The following is an 18,922-nucleotide window of genomic DNA, read 5'->3' as shown; positions in this document are numbered from 1 at the left end:
TACTTTCCCGCCACCGTTTTCTTCCTGAATCCGCAAAAAATGTGTGTTTTTGCCAAAGGCCAATAGCATCTGAACTCTGCTATCTAAGGGAAAACGGCTCAATATTTGGGATAATTTTAGGACGATGGGTTCTTTTTGCAGATCGAGAACATTTCTCCTTTGGCCTTGAAATATTCTATCGTCTTGGACTCTCTTTCTCCGGACAGATACCAAGAGCTGCAGACGTTTCCCCCATTCCTTAAAACTCCAAGAGAAACACATATAATTGGTAAGGAAATGGGCCCTGTGTTGAAGGCTATTTTGTGCTAGATGTGGGTTGCGTTGCTTCATGGTTACGATTCACATGATTTGAACAAATTCTCCATGTTCCAGTTACATGAAGGATCGTAACAGGTTATCTTTATTATGGCTGTTTTGGGTGGGAGGGCAAATTTAATGGGAAAACAAGGCAATAATCTATCTATCTGTCTATCTATCTATCGATCTATCCATCTATCCATCCATCCATGTCTATCTCCATCCATCCATTTTATCTATCTTTCTTATCTATCTTATCTATCCATCCATTGATCTCTATCCATCCATCCATCCATCCATCCATCCCTCTATCCATCCATCCATCCATCCATCCATCCATCTATCTATCCATCTATCTATCTTTCTTATCCATCCATCCATCCATCCATCCATCCATCCATCTCTATCTTCATCCATCCATCTTTTTTTTTCTTATCCATCTATCCATCCATCTATCTCTATCTCCATCCATCCTTCTTTCTTTCTTTCTTTCTTTCTTTCTTTCTTTCTTTCTTTCTTTCTTTCTTTTTCTTTCTTTCTTATCCATCCATCCATCTAGCTCTATCTCCATCCATCCGTCCATCTATCCATCCATCTATCTTATCAATCTATCCATCCATCCATCCATCTATCTCTATCTCTGTCTGTCTGTCTGTCTCTGTCTGTCTGTCTGTGTCTGTCTGTCTGTCTGTCTGTCTGTCTGTCTGTCTATCTATCTATCTATCTATCTATCTATCTTTTATCTATCTATCATCTATCCACCCATCCATCTATCCAACCATCTTTCTTTCGTTCTTTCTTTCTTTCTTTCTTTCTTTCTTTCTTTCTTTCTTTCTTTCTTTCTTATCTATCTTATCTATCCATCCATCATCCATCCATCCATCCATCCATCCATCCATCCATCCATCCATCCATCTATCTATCTATCTATTTATCTATTGATATTTATCTATATCCGTCAGTCTACAAGTACAGGTAAAGTATATGTGGTACCTTGCTCAACGGTAGTAACTGTGAAAGGGAGCTTGGAGTCCTAGTGGACAACCATTTAAATAGGAGCCAGCCGTGTGCAGCAGCTGCCAAAAAAGCCATCACATTTATAGGCTGCATCAACAGAGGGATAGAATCAAGATCACGTGAAGGGTTAATGCCACTTTATAAGGCCTTGGTAAGGCCACACTTGGAATACGGCATTCAGTTTTGGTCACCACGATGTAAAAAAAGATGTGGAGACTCTAGAAAGAGTGCAGAGAAGAGCAACAAAGAGGATTTAGGGGACTGGAGGCTAAAACATGTGAAGAACAGTTGCAGGAACTGGGTATGTCTAGTTGAATGAAAAGAAGGACTAGGGGAGACAGGATAGCAGTCTTCCAATAGCTCAGGGGTTGCCACAAAGAAGAGGGGGTCAAGCTATTCTCCAAGGAACCTGAGGGCAGGACAAGAAGCAATGGGTGGAAACTAATCAAGGAGAGAAGCAACTTAGAAGTAAGGATAAATTTCCTGACAGGGTGAACAATTAATCAGTGGATTAAACTTGCCTCCAGAAGTTGTGAATGCTCCAACACTGGAAGTTTTGAAGAAGATGTTGGATAGATAACCATTTGTCTGAAGTGGTGTAGGGTTTCTTGCCTAAGCAGGGGGTTGGACTAGAAGACCTCCAAGGTCCCTTCCAACTCTGCTATTTTTTTCTACTCTATTCTAAGGTACACAGAACTACAGTGGCGAGAGTGTCTTCAGCATCTTCCCAATGCAAGGCACCATCGGGGTTGGGAAGTCTCAGGAATTCACTGTCACCTTCAGCCCTGATCACGAGAGCCTGTATTATTCCGACCGCATCCAGATCTTGCTTTTTGATAAGGTGAGCTTAGTTTAAGCTCGGCTGCGCTAACACTGTCCCTGAATTTCCCACCCACCCACCTACCCCTGGGGCTTAAGCAGAGCAGTGTCCAGATAACGAAGATAACAAAACGACTCGACAAAGAAGGGAAAGGGATGAAGTGGGCAGAGGGAAACCCTCTCTTTAGAATCTCCAAACTTTCCGATTTCAAAGGGACGGCATTGGTTTTTTTTCTAACGTGGTTTTTCTCTAGAGAGGTTAGATGAAAAAATCTTAAGAGGTTCCCCTTGGATGACCTCCGAGTGACCCAGGGGGCTGAGGAATCTTTGTGTGTGTGTGTGTGTGTGTGTGTGTGTGTTTGTGTGTGTGTGTGTGTGTGTGTGTGTGTTGTGTGTATTTTCCAGCATAACTCTGGAACGCCTCAAGCAATTTCAACCAAACTTGTTACACAGAGGACTTACTCTCTGGAGAAAAATACTGTGGGAATAAGACATCCCTAACACTCCTCGGGGTGTGTGTGTTCTGTTAAGATACAGCCTGTTGTGCCTTAAAATGGCTTCTATTCTGTTCTGTTCTGTTATTTCTATATTCTGTTCTATTCTTATTCTATTCTTTCTCTATTCTATTGTATTCCTATTTTCTATTCTATTCTATTTCTATTTCTATTTTCTATTCTATCCTCTATTCTGCATTCTATTCTATTCTATTTTCTATTCTATTTTCTATTGTATTTTCTATTGTATTTTCTATTCTATTTTCTATTCTATTTTCTATTCTATTTTCTATTCTATTTTCTATTCTATTTTCTATTCTATTTTCTATTCTATTTTCTATTCTATTTTAAGACGAGGTGGCACAGTGGTTAAATGCAGCACTGCAGGCTACTTCAGCTGACTGCAGTTCTGCAGTTCGGCTGTTCAAATCTCACCGGCTCAGGGTTGACTCAGCCTTCCATCCTTCCGAGGTGGGTAAAATGAGGACCCAGACTGTGGGGGCGATATGCTGACTCTGTAAACCGCTTAGAGAGGGCTGAAAGCCCTATGAAGCGGTATATAAGTCTAACTGCTATTTTCTATTCTATTTTCTATTCTTTTTTCTATTCTATTTTCTATTCTATTATTATTGTATTGTATTATTCTATTCTATTATTATTCTATTCTATTCTCTATTCTATTCTCTATTCTATTCTCTATTCTATTCTCTATTCTATTCTCTATTCTATTCTCTATTCTATTCTCTATTCTATTCTCTATTCTATTCTCTATTCTATTCTCTATTCTATTCTCTATTCTATTCTCTATTCTATTCTCTATTCTATTCTCTATTCTATTCTCTATTCTATTCTCTATTCTATTATTATTCCATTCTATTTTCTATTCTATTACTATTATTATGTTCTATTATTCTATATTCTACTCTTATAAGTTCCCAAAGTTGAAGGATATTGTTTTAAAGGGAGTAGGGCTTCTTTCCCTTTGGAAGGTTTTCTTCCAAGATTCCTTGGAAAAGGTGGTGGGAATAATACCAGGTACTGTAAGTGACGGAGAGGCATTTTAGAAACCTCGAGCTGTTTGAAACCCCTTGCAGGAGATTATCCGGGTGATCCAGCTGAAGGGGCAGCAAGGAACCACATCATGTACGTGGAAGGCGGAGAGCCGCTGGATGTGCCCTTCGAATCGCTGGCTGTGCTAACCTCCATAACTGAGGAAGCCTCCAAAGCAGGTGACGCCGCCTTGAAGAGAGCTCAACTCTGTTCGTCCTGGGCTTGGAAACTGCAGGGGGGGGGGGATTTTGGGTTCCGGCGGGCAGAGGATGGGAAGGAATGCCAAGAATACCCAAAGAGATCTGTTCCGAGCTACCCTGAAAGGTTCTTGTAGTTTGCTTTTAGCGTCCAGGAAAGAGATGATGATGATGAGGATACCAGTAAGGATTTCTCTGAACAGGCAGAGGCGTTGCACTGATGATGTTGCCTAGTTGGGTAATGAAACGTCCGCAGGAAAGCCACCAAGCCCAGAGAGCACCAAAGACTCTACAGTTCTCCTCCTCCTCCTCCTCCTCCTCCTCCTCCTCCTCCTCCTCCTCCTCCTCCTCCTCCTCCTCCTCCTCCTCTCCGCAAAACCCACTCCCTTCTAGCACTGATGATGTTCCCTAGTTGGGTTACGAAACGTCTGCAAGAAAACCACCAAGCTCAGAGAGCACCAAGGACCCCATAGTCGTCGTCCTCCTCCTCTTCCTTTCCTCCTCTGTCCTCCTATCCACACACCCCACTCCCTTCTAGCACTGATAATGTTACCTAGTTTGGTAATGAAACATATGCAAGAAACCACCAAGCTCAGAGAGCACCAAGGACCCCATAGTCGTCGTCGTCCTCCTCCTCCTCCTCCTCCTCCTCCTCCTCCTCCTCCTCCTCCTCCTCTTCCCTCCTCCTCTCCACAAACCCCACTCCTTCTAGCACTGATGATGTTGCCTCGTTTGGTAATGAAGCGCCTGCAAGGAAACCACCAAGCTCAGAGAGCATCACAGACCCTAGAAAGAGGCATTTCATTTGAAGATGGAATCCTCCAACTCCCCATACCCAAAGGCATAGATTTGGGGCCACAAAGTCAGCTGGGTTCTTATCCCTCAGCCTCTGATGTGCTTGTGCCTGCTATCACTTAGCATGCTGGGTCAAAGCCAGCCCATGGTGGCTTATTCGGTAAACCGCAACCGAAGCAACGGGGTCATTCATTCCACCTAAAAGAGGTGCGGGGGGGGGGAAATGTTTTAGGTAAATGCAATTTCTTTCATATTTATCTACGCCGCCATGGGAATCCAAAGGTGCTTCCCCCCCCCCCCTCCTGGAAAAAGCAACTGGACTTCCTTTTGTTTTTTGCTTGAAGGCAAAGTTTCGCTTCTCATCCAAGAAGCCTCTTCCGTTCTGACGGAATGGAAGGTTTCGTTTCGTTTCTTGGTTTTGTATGCCGCCCACTCCCGAAGGACTCCGGGCGGTTCACAATGAAACGGGGGAGGGAGGAGTGGTAGAGGGGGAAGGGGAAGTAGGGTAGAGGGGAATGATGGAGGGAAGATAGTAAGTTGGAGGGGGGCGGAAGAAAGAGGTGTATGGAGAGCGGAAGAGGTATATTGGGTTTCTATTTGAGTTTGAGTCTTATTTTATTTATATTTTGGGGGGTATTTGTTGACAAGAGGAACTGCTGTGATTATTGTTTAATGTTGTATGGCCCCAGTTATGCACAGTATATATGTGACTGTATGAAAAATGGAAAATAAAAACATTAATTTTCTTTAAAAAAAAAAGATTACTAAATTAATTAACCTTCAGGTTTTATTCTCTCTCTATGCCTCCTGGTGTTGTATAAGAGCTTAACTGAGTTTGATTCCAAGTAAGTTTGATTGAGATGCAGCCTGAGATTATGTGACCTTTGTAATAAACCATAGCTTTACTTAAAAAAAAAAAATGAAATGGGGGAGGGGATAAATAAGACAATACAAACAATATTAAAATACACAATAGTCACAAATGAAGCGGGGCTGGATACTTCAACAGCCCCCCAGCCTGCCGGAACAGCCAGGACTTGGTAGCTTTACGGAAGGCCGGGAGGGTAGTAAGGGTCCGGATCTCCATGGGGAGCTCGTTCCAAGGAACCGTTCAGTTAGAAGTGAGGAAGCTTCTTGGATGAGAAGTGAAACGTCTTCAAGCAAAAAACAAAGGAAGTCCAGTTGTCTTTTGAAAACAACCCCCCCCCCCCAAAAAAACCCCACTTTTGGGACAAACCCTGACTTGGATGACCGAGAAAATGTGGAAATTCATGGTTGATTTTTTTTTTATCAAAACCCGTTCTTCCCCCCCCTCCTCCTCCTCCCATCACTGATGGACCAAAATTGCATCTCTGCAGAAGCCGACAAAGCCACCAATTGCATCCTGGTCAGCTTGAAGTGTGTGCAGACGGAAACTTTGGTGATCCCAGCCGTGCGGGAGTTGAAAGTCGGAGCCATACGGACTGCTCAGTTTGCGTCAAAGAAGGTGTGAAAATCTTCGGGGAGGGGTGGGATGGAGTGGGTACGTTTATCAAAGCTAATTGTGAAATTCGGGAGAGGACTTGGCCTATAGCCGAAGCTCTCGCCTCACTATCAGGAGGCTGTGAGTTTGATCCTAGGTAGAGGCAGGTATTTCTTTCTCTCTGGGCACAATGAGAATATTATCTGCTGAACAAAACTCCGCATTGGCAACAGGGAAAGGCATCCTGATAGCTCCGTTCAGTTGCCCAGACTCCACCCCGCAAGGGACGATGGGGTCGTTAAAAGGAGATGGTGATGACTTGGTCAAACACAGAAGAGGGAAAATCTTTCACTTGACTCTCTTACCATCTGCCCTGCTTAGCAAGGAAAATTCTGTCCGCTGTGATGGTTGTAAGTCGAGGACTATCTGTACTGAAACAGGTGCTTGCTCGCTTGTATTTTATGCTGCTCTTATCTCAGAGGTTAACAGAGTTGGAAGGGACCTTGCAGGTCATCTAGTCCAACCCCTCCTTGCCCAAGCAGGAGACCCTACACCATTTCTGACAGATGGCAGTCCAGTCTCTTCTTGAAAGCCTCCAGGGATGAAGTTCCCACCACTTCCGGAGGCAACATCTGTTCCTTTGGTTCTCACCGTCGAAAAGTTCCTCCTTATTTCCAGGTCGAATGTCTCCTTGTTCAGTTTCCACCCATTCTTCCTTGATTGAGGTTTCCTCCCTTTTTTTCTCCCCCCCTTTTGCAGAATGTGGAATTCACCTGGGAAAGCTTACAGGTTTTGCTGCTCAAAGGATTCAGCGTAGACCCAGTCAAAGGAATGGTGGAACGTGGGCAGACCAAATCCATCATCGTTTCTTGGGTGCCCCCTGCTGGCTCAGATGTAGGTTGGCACGCTTCAAAGTCCTATTCGATTGAGGTCGTTTCCTTTCGTTCTCTCCTTCCCTTTGAACTAAGTCTTGGCATCACACCCCCCCCCCCCGTTCTTAACCTTCAGCAAGCTTAAGAACGGGTGGTTTTCAGGATGTTTTTCGGTCCATTTCCAGCCCATTTTTGGGTTGTTTTCAGGACTTTTTCTGGGCTGATTTTGATTCCCAGAACGAGGAATTCTGGTAGCCGAAGTCAACACCCTGTTTCCCTGAAAATAAAACCTCCCCAGATAATAAGCCCCATCGGGCTTTTGAGCGCATGCGCTAAAATAAGCCCTCCCCATAAATAAGCCCTCCCCCCCCAAAATATTGCAACACCGCAGCAGCCACGAGGTGACCACCCTCACCATCTCCTGCCGCCTCAAAAACAATAAGACCTCCCCGAAAATAAGGCCAAGCGCTTATTTTGGAGAGATCAAAAGAAAATAAGACCTTGTCTTATTTTCGGGGAAACGGTATCTTAAACTTACCAAGGTTGACACACACTGCATTAAAGCAGCAGAACCAGGAAGTGGTTCCGTGGAGTGAGGTTTTTCCGTGGACTGGAGAGTACGTGGTTTCACATGCAGGGGGTGGGATTGAAATTTTTTAGCAACCGGCTCTTTGCCCGGTTATTAGGTGGGTGTGGTTATGGGGGGCATAGCAATAGCAATAGCAGTTAGATTTATATACCACTTCATAGGGCTTCCAGCCCTCTCTAAGCAGTTTACAGAGTCAGCATATCGCCCCCCCCCCTACAGTCTGGGTCCTCATTTCACCCACCTCGGAAGGATGGAAGGTTGAGTCAACCTTGAGCCGGTGAGATTTGATCTAGTCTAACTGCTATTGCTATTGCTCTGTCTTTTCTCATAGCCCAATCAGCCTATCACCGGATCAGCCACACTGATCGTGAAAGGTGACGTGAAGGAAGTTTACGGTGTCTACTTCATGGGCCGGATCGTGACCAAAGAAACTCCAAACTGAAAGATCTTCCCAGCGGGAGGCTCCAATTGAGGCTGTGGAATCTTAAAGAACGTCCTGGAAAGGCCATTTGGAACATGGGAGGTTTTAAACCCCAAATAGAATTCCGGTTTGATACCTCTAGAATGCCTTGAGGCCGAACGATATCTGCTTCCCCCCACCCCCTTTCTTCTTCTTCTGAACATGTGGAGAAGGCTTCAAGCTGAATTGCTTTTCCATTCATTTCCGTTTCTGTTGGTAAATAAAATTTGCCTTCCTGGCAATGCTTGGATTTGTTACCTTTTGGGATGAGAATGGATCTGAAAAGAGGAGAAATGCCATCTAGGAACGTGTGTGTGTGTGTGTGTGTGTGTGTGTGTGTGTGTGTGTGCATGAGAGAGAGAGGGGGAGAGAGGGAGAGAGAGAGAGATCTTATTTTAATCCCTTGTGGGGTGGAGTCTAAGCAACTGAATGGAGTTTTTTTACTGGCCAGATGCCTTTCCTGACGCCAGTGTGGAGTTTTGTTCAGCAGATATATTCTCATTGTGCCCAGAGAGTGAGAGAAATATCTGCCTCTACCTAGGATCGAACTCACAGCCTTCCCTCCCTCCCTTCTTCCCTCCCTCCCTCTCTCTCTCTCTCTCTCAGTGTGTGTGTGTGTGTGTGTCATCTTCTTTTAATCCCTTGTGAGGTGGAGTCAGGGGCAACTGAATGGAACTAGCAGAGTTTTTTACTGGCCAGATGCCCCTCCTGACGCCATTGCGGAGTTTTGTTTGGCAAAACTGTTGCAAAACTTACAATAGCTCATGGCACTTTCTAACGGCCAGCTTCCAAAACACTCAGATCAGATCATGATTGTGAGGCCAGAGCTCCACCTCTAAGGCCACCGCACCAGTGTGTGTGTGTGTGTGTGTGTGTCTGTTTGTGTCTGTGGGTGGCTGGGGAATTCTAAGAGTTGCAGTCCACCCGTCTTAAAGTTGAGAAGCTCTGCCATAAACCATGGGTTTCCAAACCATGTTGGTTGGTTTTCGGCAGGAGGCAGAGTCCCCTAGGGCCCAACCACGTTCTCCAGCAGAAACAACGTGTGCGTTGCTTTGACAAGAGTTCTATTTTTTTTCCCTCTCCAAGTTGTTCCAGGACTTTTGCCGACAGATCTCCTTCTGCACCGAGAGCAACTAATGGTTGTTTAATTTTGCTGGTCTGGCCGGACATTTCCTTCCAGATTCTGGACCAATGAGATTAGCTCTGGGGAATAATTGCAGACTTTGGATGATGAAAGACCATAAAAGACCATAATTATGTAGTTGGAACAGCCTCTTCCAGTCAGGGACATGGCCTCTGCATACAGATAACTCCAGCAGGCCATTATTACAATTAATGTGCAAAATGTGATTTTTTTAAAATGCAAAGGTTTGCAGACTTTCTTGATCATAATAAGCTCAACCTATTTGAGTCCAGCCGACTCCTTTGCTAAGATATCTGGACGTCCTTTAGCAAAAGCGCTTAGACTTATATACCACTTTACAGTGCTTTCCAGCCCTCTCTAAGCAGTTTAGAGAGTCAGTATCTCTTGCCCCCAACAATCTGGGTCCTCATTTTACCCACCTCGGAAGGATGGAAGGCTGAGTCAACCTGGAGCCTGGTGAGACTCGAACTACTGGCAGTTAGCACTGAATTAACCTGCAATAAGGAAGGAAGGAAGGAAGGAAGGAAGGAAGGAAGGAAGGAAGGAAGGAAGGAAGGAAGGAAGGAAGGAAGGAGAGAATGGGGGAAGAGGAAGGGAGAGAGAATGGGGAAGGAAGGGAGGAGAGAGAATGGGCAAAGAAGAAGGAAAGAAGGAGAGAGAAAGGGCCAAGAAGGAAAGAAGAAAGGAAGGAAAGAGAATAGGGGAAGAAGAAGGAAGGAAGGAAGGAATAGCAATAGCACTTAGACTTATATACCACTTTATAGTGTGCTTTCCAGCCCTCTCTAAGCAGTTTAGAGAGTCAGTATCTCTTGCCCCCAACAATCTGGGTCCTCATTTTACCCACCTCGGAAGGACAGAAGGCTGAGTCAACCTGGAACCAGTCGGTCAGGATTGAACTGCTGCCAGTGGGCAGAGTTAGCCTGCAATACTGCATTCTAACCACTAGGGAGGGAGGGAGGGAGATAGCAATAGCACTGAGACTTACATACCGTTTTACAGTGCTTTACAGCCCTCTCTAAGCGGTTTACAGAGTCAGCCTCTTGCCCCCAACAATCCAGATCCTCATTTTACCGACCTCAGAAGGCCGGAAGGCTGAGTCATCCTTGAGCCTGGTGAGATTTGAACTGCCAAATTGCAGGCAGCCGGCGGGCAGCAGAAATAGCCTCTAGAACTGCACTCTAACCACTGCGCCACTGAGACTCATTTAGATAGTTTCAGATTCGAACAAGTTCTGATGTCACTGGTATCAACCACGGCTGGGCGAAAAAGCTTCAATGTGTTACATAAAAACACGAAGTTGTTGTTAGGTCACATTAAGGAAACAACCACCGTTGTGTCGAAATCCATCTGGTACCGTCACAAAGGTTTCTGGTTTTCTCCCCCTCCCTCCCTCCCTCCCTCCTTTCTTTCTTTCTTTCTTTCTTCTGGAGATGCTTGGAGAGAGAGAGAGAGAGGCCCTTTGCAGCTACAGGTATGCACCCCAGGGTTGCTTCAGCCCTAAAAGAAAAAACCTGTTAGTGCATGAAAATTCTTCACTTTGTTGGAAAGAAACTTCTGAATCAGGATTCTCCTTCCTCAGATCAAAGAACTTATAAGAATTTGAGGAGAGGGAAGAGACAAATGCCTTCCTCCCTCCCTTCCTCCCCACTTTTTCATTCCTTCCTCCTTTTCTCCCTCCCTCCCTTCCTTCTTCCTTTTCTCCCTCTCTTCCTTTTCCCTTTTCTGCCTCCCTTCCTTTCTTCCTTCCTTTTCTCCCTCCCTCCCTTCCTCCTTTTCTCCCTCCCTCCCTTCCTCCCTCCCTTTCTCCCTCCTTCTTTTCTCCTTCCCTTCCTTCCATTATTCTTTCCCCCCTTCCCTCCTTGCTTTTCTCCCTTCCTTCTTCCCTCCCTCCCTCCCTTCCCTCCCTTCTTCCTCCTTTTCTCTTTCCCTTCCTTCCATTCTTCCTCACATCCTTCCCTCCTCCTTGCTTTTCTCCCTTCCCTCCTTCCTCCCACCCTCCCTTCCTTTCTTCCTCTCTCCCTCACTTCTTCCTTCCTCCTTTTCTGCCTCCCACCCTTTCTTTGTTCCTTTTCTCCCTCCCTTCCTCCTTTTCTCCCTCCCTTTCTTTCTCCATCCCGCCCTCCTCCTTTTCTCCTTCCATTATTCCTTCCCCCTTCCTTCCCTCCTCCTTGCTTTTCTCCCTTCCCTCCTTCCTCCCTCCCACCCTTCCTTTCTTCCTCTCTCCCTTGCTTCTTCCTTCCTCCTTTTTTCCCTGCTTCCCTCCCTTCTTTCCTCCTTTTCTTCCCTTCCTTTGCGTGTTGTGGTTTATGAATCCTCACATCACACTTAAAAACGTTTCTGGCATTTTTAAGCCTAACCCTAACCTTTCCCTAGTGCTTAATGTGGCTTTTGAGTTTAATTTTTGAGAGGTTAAAAACTTAGCATTGCTATGGTAAGAACTGGGACGGAAGAAGTGGCCATGATGTCGCCATCATAAGTCGAGAACCAGGCTAGTCTGTGTTGCCCCCTCTCCAACCCCCCCCCCCCAGGGATCTGGTAGCAATTGATAAAAGGCCTTTGATTAAGAGGCAGAAGGTTTCATCCGACACCCGGTAAATTGGTGCCTCTTATTAAAGCTTTGTCACCATTCTAAGCACACACCCCCAGACTCCCTCCAGCTGGCAGGGCAGGTTTTAAAAATGGTGATACACACCCAAGTGAGAAAAACACAGCTGTCTTAAATTGGCAGCCCTCATAATGCAGGTAAGTCCTCAACATGCAACAGTGCATTTAGTGACCCTTCAAAGTTACAGCGGCAATGAAGAAAAGAGATTATTTCACACCTTTGCACCACCCCCCTGCTCCCCTCAGATGCTTTGGGGGAACTGGTTTCACATTTTATGACGGTCATGGTGCAATACTTCCAATTTCTGAACAACTAGGAGCAAATGAAACGAGAGAGGATTCGTCCAGTTCAGTTGTCTGCCAAGGTTATCTGATCCTGCATTGCCCTGTGGTTACCCAGGAGGATCTTAATTAGAATATAGAATAGCAGAGTTGGAAGGGACCTTGAAGGTCTTCTAGTCCAACCCCCTGCCTAGGCAGAAACCCTATACCACTTCAGACAAATGGCTATCCAACATCTTAAAGACTTCCAGTGTTGGGGCATTCACAACTTCCTGAGGCAACTTCTGTTCCACTGATTAATTGTTCTAACTGTCAGGAAATTTCTCCTCAGTTCTAAGTTGCTTCTCTCCTTGATTAGTTTCCACCCATTGCTTCTTGTTCTGCCCTCAGGTGTCCTGGAGAATAGCTTGACTCCCTCTTCTTTGGGGCAGCCCGTGAGATATTGGAAGGCTGCTATCCTGTCTCTCCTGGTCCTTCTTTTCATTCAACTAGACATACCCAGTTCCTGCAACCGTTCTTCATATGTTTTAGCCTCCAGTCCCCTAATCCTCTTTGTTGTTCTTCTCTCCACTCTTTCTAGAGTCTCCACATCTTTTCTACATTGTGGCAACCAAAACTGAATGCCGTATTCCACGTGTGGCCTTACCAAGGCCTTATAAAGTAGCATCAACACTTCACGTGATCTTGATTCTATCCTTCTGTTTATGCAGGCTAGAACTGTGCTGGCTTTTTTGGCAGCTGCTGTTTTCAATTGCCAATTGAAAACAAAAACGGTGAGATAAATAGCTTTGATAAATTTTCCAGTTTCTTTGTGTTGCGACAAACTTCCTTCACAGGTATCAACGTGGCTAAAAAACAAATGTCTCAGGCTCCTCTCCTTCCTGTAATCCTAGCTTTCGCCTTTAGTTTTCCAACATTGATAGCTTATCTGGTTAGAAGTAACTTTTTTTCTCCTTTTCTTTTGACTCGAAGGGAGTGGGGTTTGTGGGGAGGAGGAGGAGGAGGAGGAGGAGGAGGAGGAGGAGGAGAAGAAGAAGAAGAAGAAGAAGAAGAAGAAGAAGAAGAAGAAGAAGAAGAAGAAGAAGAAGAAGAAGAAGAAGAAGAAGAAGAAGAAGAAGAAGAAGAAGAAGCTTGGTGGTTTTCTTGAAGACATCTCATAACCCAAGTAGATAACATCATCAATGCTAGAAGGGAGTGACAGAGGAGGAGGGAGAGGACGGTGAGGTCCTTGATGCTCTCTGAGCTTGGTAGTTTTCTTGAAGACATTTCATTACCAATCTAGGTAACATCATCAGTGTTTCTCAACAGCCATCTGAATCCGGTTATCTGTTTGCATTATTTCTGTTACACACTTCAGTTGGGAAATTCCCCTTCTATTCCAAATGATTAATGGCTTCATTAATTCACTAACCCTTTAATAACACTGGAATCTATGACCAAAAAGAAGATACGTCCCTTCCTTATTCACTCATCACCTGATTGAATGCCCTTTGGCACCTGCAATTTTCATTTGACATTTCCCAGAAACTGCATGTTTTGTTTTATTTTTATATATATAAACAATCCATTTTCCATTAACCACTGTGTCATCTGGGTATAAATATTTTGTGCCAACATTAAAATATACAGTCTTATTCATTATTTAACCCCATCTTAGCTTATTTCCAATACCTTAAGTATCTAATATTACAACAATCCCATTGTAAATTATTTAACTCCATTAGTTATATTAACTATTAATACATTTTCTATACTTTCGATAACTTCTTTTACTATTAATTCTTATGTCTAGTCTCTAACCACCGGTAAAAAGATTCCCAAATTGTATAATAATCAGTTTGTTCTTTCTCAGTGTCAATCTGTTTATTTCCTTATATATTTTCCTAATCACGTTCTCCTCTGTAGGAATCTCTTCGCTTTTCCAATTTTGTGCATATACAATCCTAGCTGCTGTTATAACATGAACAATCAAATATACATTTTCTTTACTATTCTGATAAAATCCCCAACAAAAATATTTCAGGTTTTAAATCAATATGTTGTTGTATGATCTTTTCTAGCCACCTATGTATTTTAGCCCAATATTTTTTTATCTTGAGGCCTAGAAACTTGTTCATATTTTTCTAACTGAAGGCGGAAGAAATTTAAGCGTTCCCCCCCCCCCCCCGGCAATCTGATAAAACACAGATTTAAAGAATAGAAACCGAGGAATCAACAAGATTGAGATAAAGCTCGTGGGAACTTGTGCCTGGAACCGGCTGAGTTATATAGGAGCTAAGTGGAATTTTTATTAGCTAAGAAAATTCAGGTCACCTCCAATTTCGCAAGCGAAGGTATAAATAGTCAACACCTTGTGCCCATAATGGATAGATAGGAATCAGCTTTCTTTAATGACATAATCCAAATAATATTTACCTCCAGCTATCGGTTGGTTTTCCTCCCATTGTCGTTTCTGTTGATCAAACACTTTGCTCATTCATACATATTTCCTTTGGCATTGCAAAGTTTCACATTTTGGAAACACAAAGAAATGATTCATGTTTAAACCAACCTTTGGTTAAAAGACCCTTAAAAAAAATATCTCATGATCTTAAAGGAGATGCTGTGTTTCAAAATAATTCCTGTTGAATTCAGGGACTTTTTTGTGACTACCAATGAAACCTGGATAAGAGCAACAGGCTTCAGAGCATGTACAGAGTGCCGTTCTAGAATCTCTCGATTCCATCCATCCGGTCAGGTGCAGGAGGTGCAGAGACAAAAGATGACCTTGGCTTTCTAGAAAGGAATTTTGTTATGGCTACATCTCATCTAACTCCATACAATTCCTACCCCCTCCCATTTTCCCACCATAGGAAATGCATAGCAGAGGAATAGAAAGTGTGGCAGGCCAAAGATCCAAAAGAAAAGATGGTTGCAGGCCTGACGCCTACATTAAAAAAAAATAAGAGGAAGAAGGAGCATTATCTACGTCTGTGTCTTACTTACAAAGTAATAAAGATGGGAGAAAAAATAATAAACGAAGGCAGGGAGCTCGGAATGACGTCAGCACACCTTGGTTTTTATATTTAACAGGGCCTTCTGACATACTTTACATTTCTTTTCCTCCATTTTTAAGATCCTGAAGATGGAGATAACGCTAACAGGAATGCCGATCATCTCCCTTTAGACCTACAGTGTGATTTATGCAAATCTCCTTTTTTTTTTTTAATACCATTCCCTGCTGGAGATCCTTTGCGTCGTCCACCCTGAGAAGCCGCTGAAACCCGCCTGCAGCCTGACTGGGTAAGTTTTAATGGAATCCCCTTTGAAAAGGTTCCCCGCAAATTTGAAAATAGGCAAATCCCAATTCCTGTTCAGCGACAAAAGAAAACGTCATTCTGCCCAGATGTGGCACGTGCCTGCCGGGCCTCGGTTTCCCCATTTCCTTCCTTTTGAAAGACTCACGAGCAGCCAAACAGGTCCAGGGGTGAGTTATTGAAACCTAGGAAAACAGTTTACTACCATGCGTTTTTCCATTGCGTTTCAGCTCCCTCCCTGCAGATCTGTGTGGCTCTCTTGCAAAAGCACAACCCGATATAAAATACACAATTCTGGGGCTGCTGAGAAGCCTTAAAATAACAGCCGTATACTTTCTGAAACACAACAAGCACCAGGCCTTTTATTTTATTCCCCCCCTTTCAAAAAAAAGAGAGAGCCAGAAATATAAGATGGTAGTTTTAGAAAAACGAAAGAGCAGGACTTTTTTGGGGGCAGTTCTGACAGGCTTTTTAAAAATGCGTCGGCCTGTTCGTCACTTGGCGTGTTGCATGAAAGAAGGTAGGTATGTTTAGCCCAGGGGTCAGCAACTTGTGTGGCTCTGGAGCCACATGTGGCTCTTTCATCCCTCTGCTGCGGCTCCCTGTCGCCGGTGGGCTCCAAAATGGATAGGGCTTTCGGTTAGGGTAGGTAGAGGAAAAAGGACGCTGTGCTAGGAGGAGACTCTGGTGGGGGGAACCGGACTTCTGGTTGGCTCCAGAATCGAATCAAATAGAATAACAGAGTTGGAAGGGATCTTGGAGGTCTTCTAGTCTGACCCCTTGCTCAGGCAGGAAACCCGATAGATCATTTCAGACACTTCTTCCCTCTACGCTGAACGTTGGCTAAAGTAGATTCAAAGATGGGTCAATACGAGGGGGAGGGAGAAAACCACCACCCAGTTGAGCCTAATTTATGTTGTGAAATTGTGGTGGGATTTCCCCCATCCCCCCCCCAATTAAGGTGGCTACCGAGGTCTCGGCCTTAATACTAATTTTTAAAAAAGAGCCAGAATTCTCATTTTCTCCCTTGCTGTAATCCCACCTCTTCACATGCCGTTTCCTTTCCAGCAAGGGCCACCTCAAGAAAGATTTTCCAGCGTGTGAATCGGTGGTCTTCTCACCCACCACCACCACCACCACCAGAGCAGAGAGGTAAGCTTTTTCTGATCCAAAGGGAGACTGTTTTTAAAAGCCCGCTCTAGGTGTAGCAAGTTAGCACCCACCCCTCCTCCTAGAAAAAATGAAATACCCCGGGAAATATTGAAAAGGCAAGAATATTATATTTTCCTTGGATGAGAAATGGAGAAACATGATTTTAGGCATAAAACTCTTAATAGCCCCCACCTTTGTCAATGGGCCATTGAAAGGCCTGAACCAGTCTATTCTACATAACAAAGATCTCTCTCTCTCTCTCTCACCCCTTCAGCTCCAGGGTGATGGGATTAAGGCATGATAGTATTAGCCAATTACCCATTTCACCAACAGGGCACCTGGGAAAAATCAATGCTCAACCAACCTTGAGGCTCAAAAGACACACAACCTACAAAGTTAGCTATGACCCCCTGCCTCTGACAACCAATCAGAATAATTTCTTTCACAGGAAGCAGAGAGGGTGGGGCTGAACAGAGAGTATAAAAACTCTCAGTAAGCCCCCTTTCCCTCTTTTTTCTTCTTCACCCAACACCTGGAAACACGTGATCCCCCTTTTCTGTTCAGGAGCTCAAGCCATGTGATCCTGTCCACCATTAAACCATCTTTCCAAGCAGCCTCCATGTTTCCAGTGTCTTTTTCCCCACTTGTAACATCATCAGTGCTGGAAAGGAGTGGGTTTTGAGGAGTGGAGGAGGAGGACAACTGTGGGGGGGGGGGTCCCTTGATGCTCTCTGAGCTTGGTGGTTTTCTTGCAGATGTTTCACCACCCATCTAAGTAACATCCTAGAGGATGATTAGAGGACTGGAGGCTAAAACATACGAAGAACGATTGTAGGAACTGGGTATGTCTAGTTTAATGAAAAGAAGGACCAGGGGAGACATGATAGAAGTCTTCCAATATCTCAGGGGTTGCCACAAAGAAGAGGGAGTCAAACTATTCTCCAAAGCATCTGAGGGCAGAACAAGAAGCAATGGATGGAAACTAATCAAGGAAAGAAGCAACTTAGAACTAAGGAGAAATTTCCTAACAGTGAGAACAATTAATCAGTGGAACAGAAGTTGCCTCCAGAAGTTGTGAATGTCTCAACACTGGAAGTCTTTAAGAAGATGTTGGATAGCCATTTGTCTGAAACGGTATAGGGTTTCCTGCCTAGGCAGAGGGTTGGACTAGAAGACCTCCAAGGTCCCTCCCAATTCTGCTATTGTATTGTATTGTATTGTATTGTATCATCAGCGGACCGGGCGGAATTGACGAGAGAACTTAATGATGCCATGTTTTAATGCTTGTGGTTTTCATAGACCTCTAGGGTATGTGTTAATGATATATTACTGTCATTTTAACTGTCCGCCGGGAGTCTCTCAGACTTCCGATGTAAGGTGGGTGGCTCTATTGGTGTTTGAAATGAATAAATAAGTATAGCTAAGGCTCAGCCTCTCTTGGGAAGGGCAGCTGGAGAAGAGATCCAGGTCTTGGAGGGAGAGGCGATGCTCTTGATTGATGGTTCTGGACAGCAGGATGGATGGATGGTTGGATGGATGGATAGACAGATAGATAGGCAGATGGATAGATGGATGGATAGGATAGAAATAGATAGAAGATAAAAGAGATACAAATGGATGGTTGGACAGACAGACAGGGATGGTTAGATGGATGGACGGATGGATAGGATAGAAATAGATAGAAGATAGAAGAGATACAAATGGATGGATGGATGGATGGATGGATGGATGGATGGATGGATGGATGGACGGACGGACGGACAGACAGACAGACAGACAGGGATGGATGGATGGATGGATGGATGGATAGATAGATAGATAGATAGATAGATAGATAGATAGATAGATAGATAGATAGATAAACGGATAGATGGATGGACGGATGGATAGGATAGAAATAGAAGATAGAAGAGATACAAATGGATGGACAGATGGACAGACAGACAGACAGACAGGGATGATGGATGGATGGATGGATGGATGGATGGATGGATAGATAGATAGATAGATATTTAGATATTTAGATAGATAATTAGATAGATGATAGATAGATAGATAGATAGATAATTAGATAGATAGATATAGATAGATAGATAGATAGATAGATAGATAGATAGATAGATAATTAGATAGATGATAGATAGATAGATAATTAGATAGATGATAGATAGATAGATAGATAGATAGATAGATAGATAGATAGATAGATAGATAGATAGATAGATAGATAGATAGATACGGATGGATGGTTGAATAGACAAACAGACCGACCGATAAAAGTCACCGGACAATAGAGGCTTAGTCAGGGATTGCCGGGGGGGGGGGTCCTTGACTGCCAAACCCATCCTCCTGATCCCCCACCTCCTGATCAATGGCTCCGCGCCTCCGTATC

The 18,922-nt window shown here is 44.1% G+C and overlaps 1 protein-coding gene across 1 annotated transcript in view; it reads left to right on the top strand.

Annotated features, from left to right (window-relative positions):
• The window catches only part of CFAP74 (cilia and flagella associated protein 74), a 117,490-nt gene extending 109,196 nt beyond the window's left edge, over nt 1-8,294 (top strand). The window contains 7 exon segments of the mRNA XM_087702450.1: nt 142-268; nt 2,001-2,155; nt 3,722-3,749; nt 3,752-3,856; nt 6,028-6,155; nt 6,891-7,025; nt 7,924-8,294. Of these exon segments, the coding sequence (XP_087558576.1) occupies nt 142-268; nt 2,001-2,155; nt 3,722-3,749; nt 3,752-3,856; nt 6,028-6,155; nt 6,891-7,025; nt 7,924-8,034 (789 nt within the window). The 3' untranslated portion in view covers nt 8,035-8,294.
• The last annotated feature ends 10,628 nt before the right edge of the window (nt 8,295-18,922 follow it).

The sequence above is a fragment of the Thamnophis sirtalis genome, unplaced genomic scaffold (assembly GCF_051295495.1).
Source record: "Thamnophis sirtalis isolate CommonGarterSnake01/CBP01778 unplaced genomic scaffold, rThaSir2_p1.2 scaffold_15, whole genome shotgun sequence".
Classification (NCBI taxonomy): Eukaryota; Metazoa; Chordata; class Lepidosauria; order Squamata; family Natricidae; genus Thamnophis; species Thamnophis sirtalis.
This window is presented reverse-complemented; position numbering and strand designations above follow the sequence as displayed.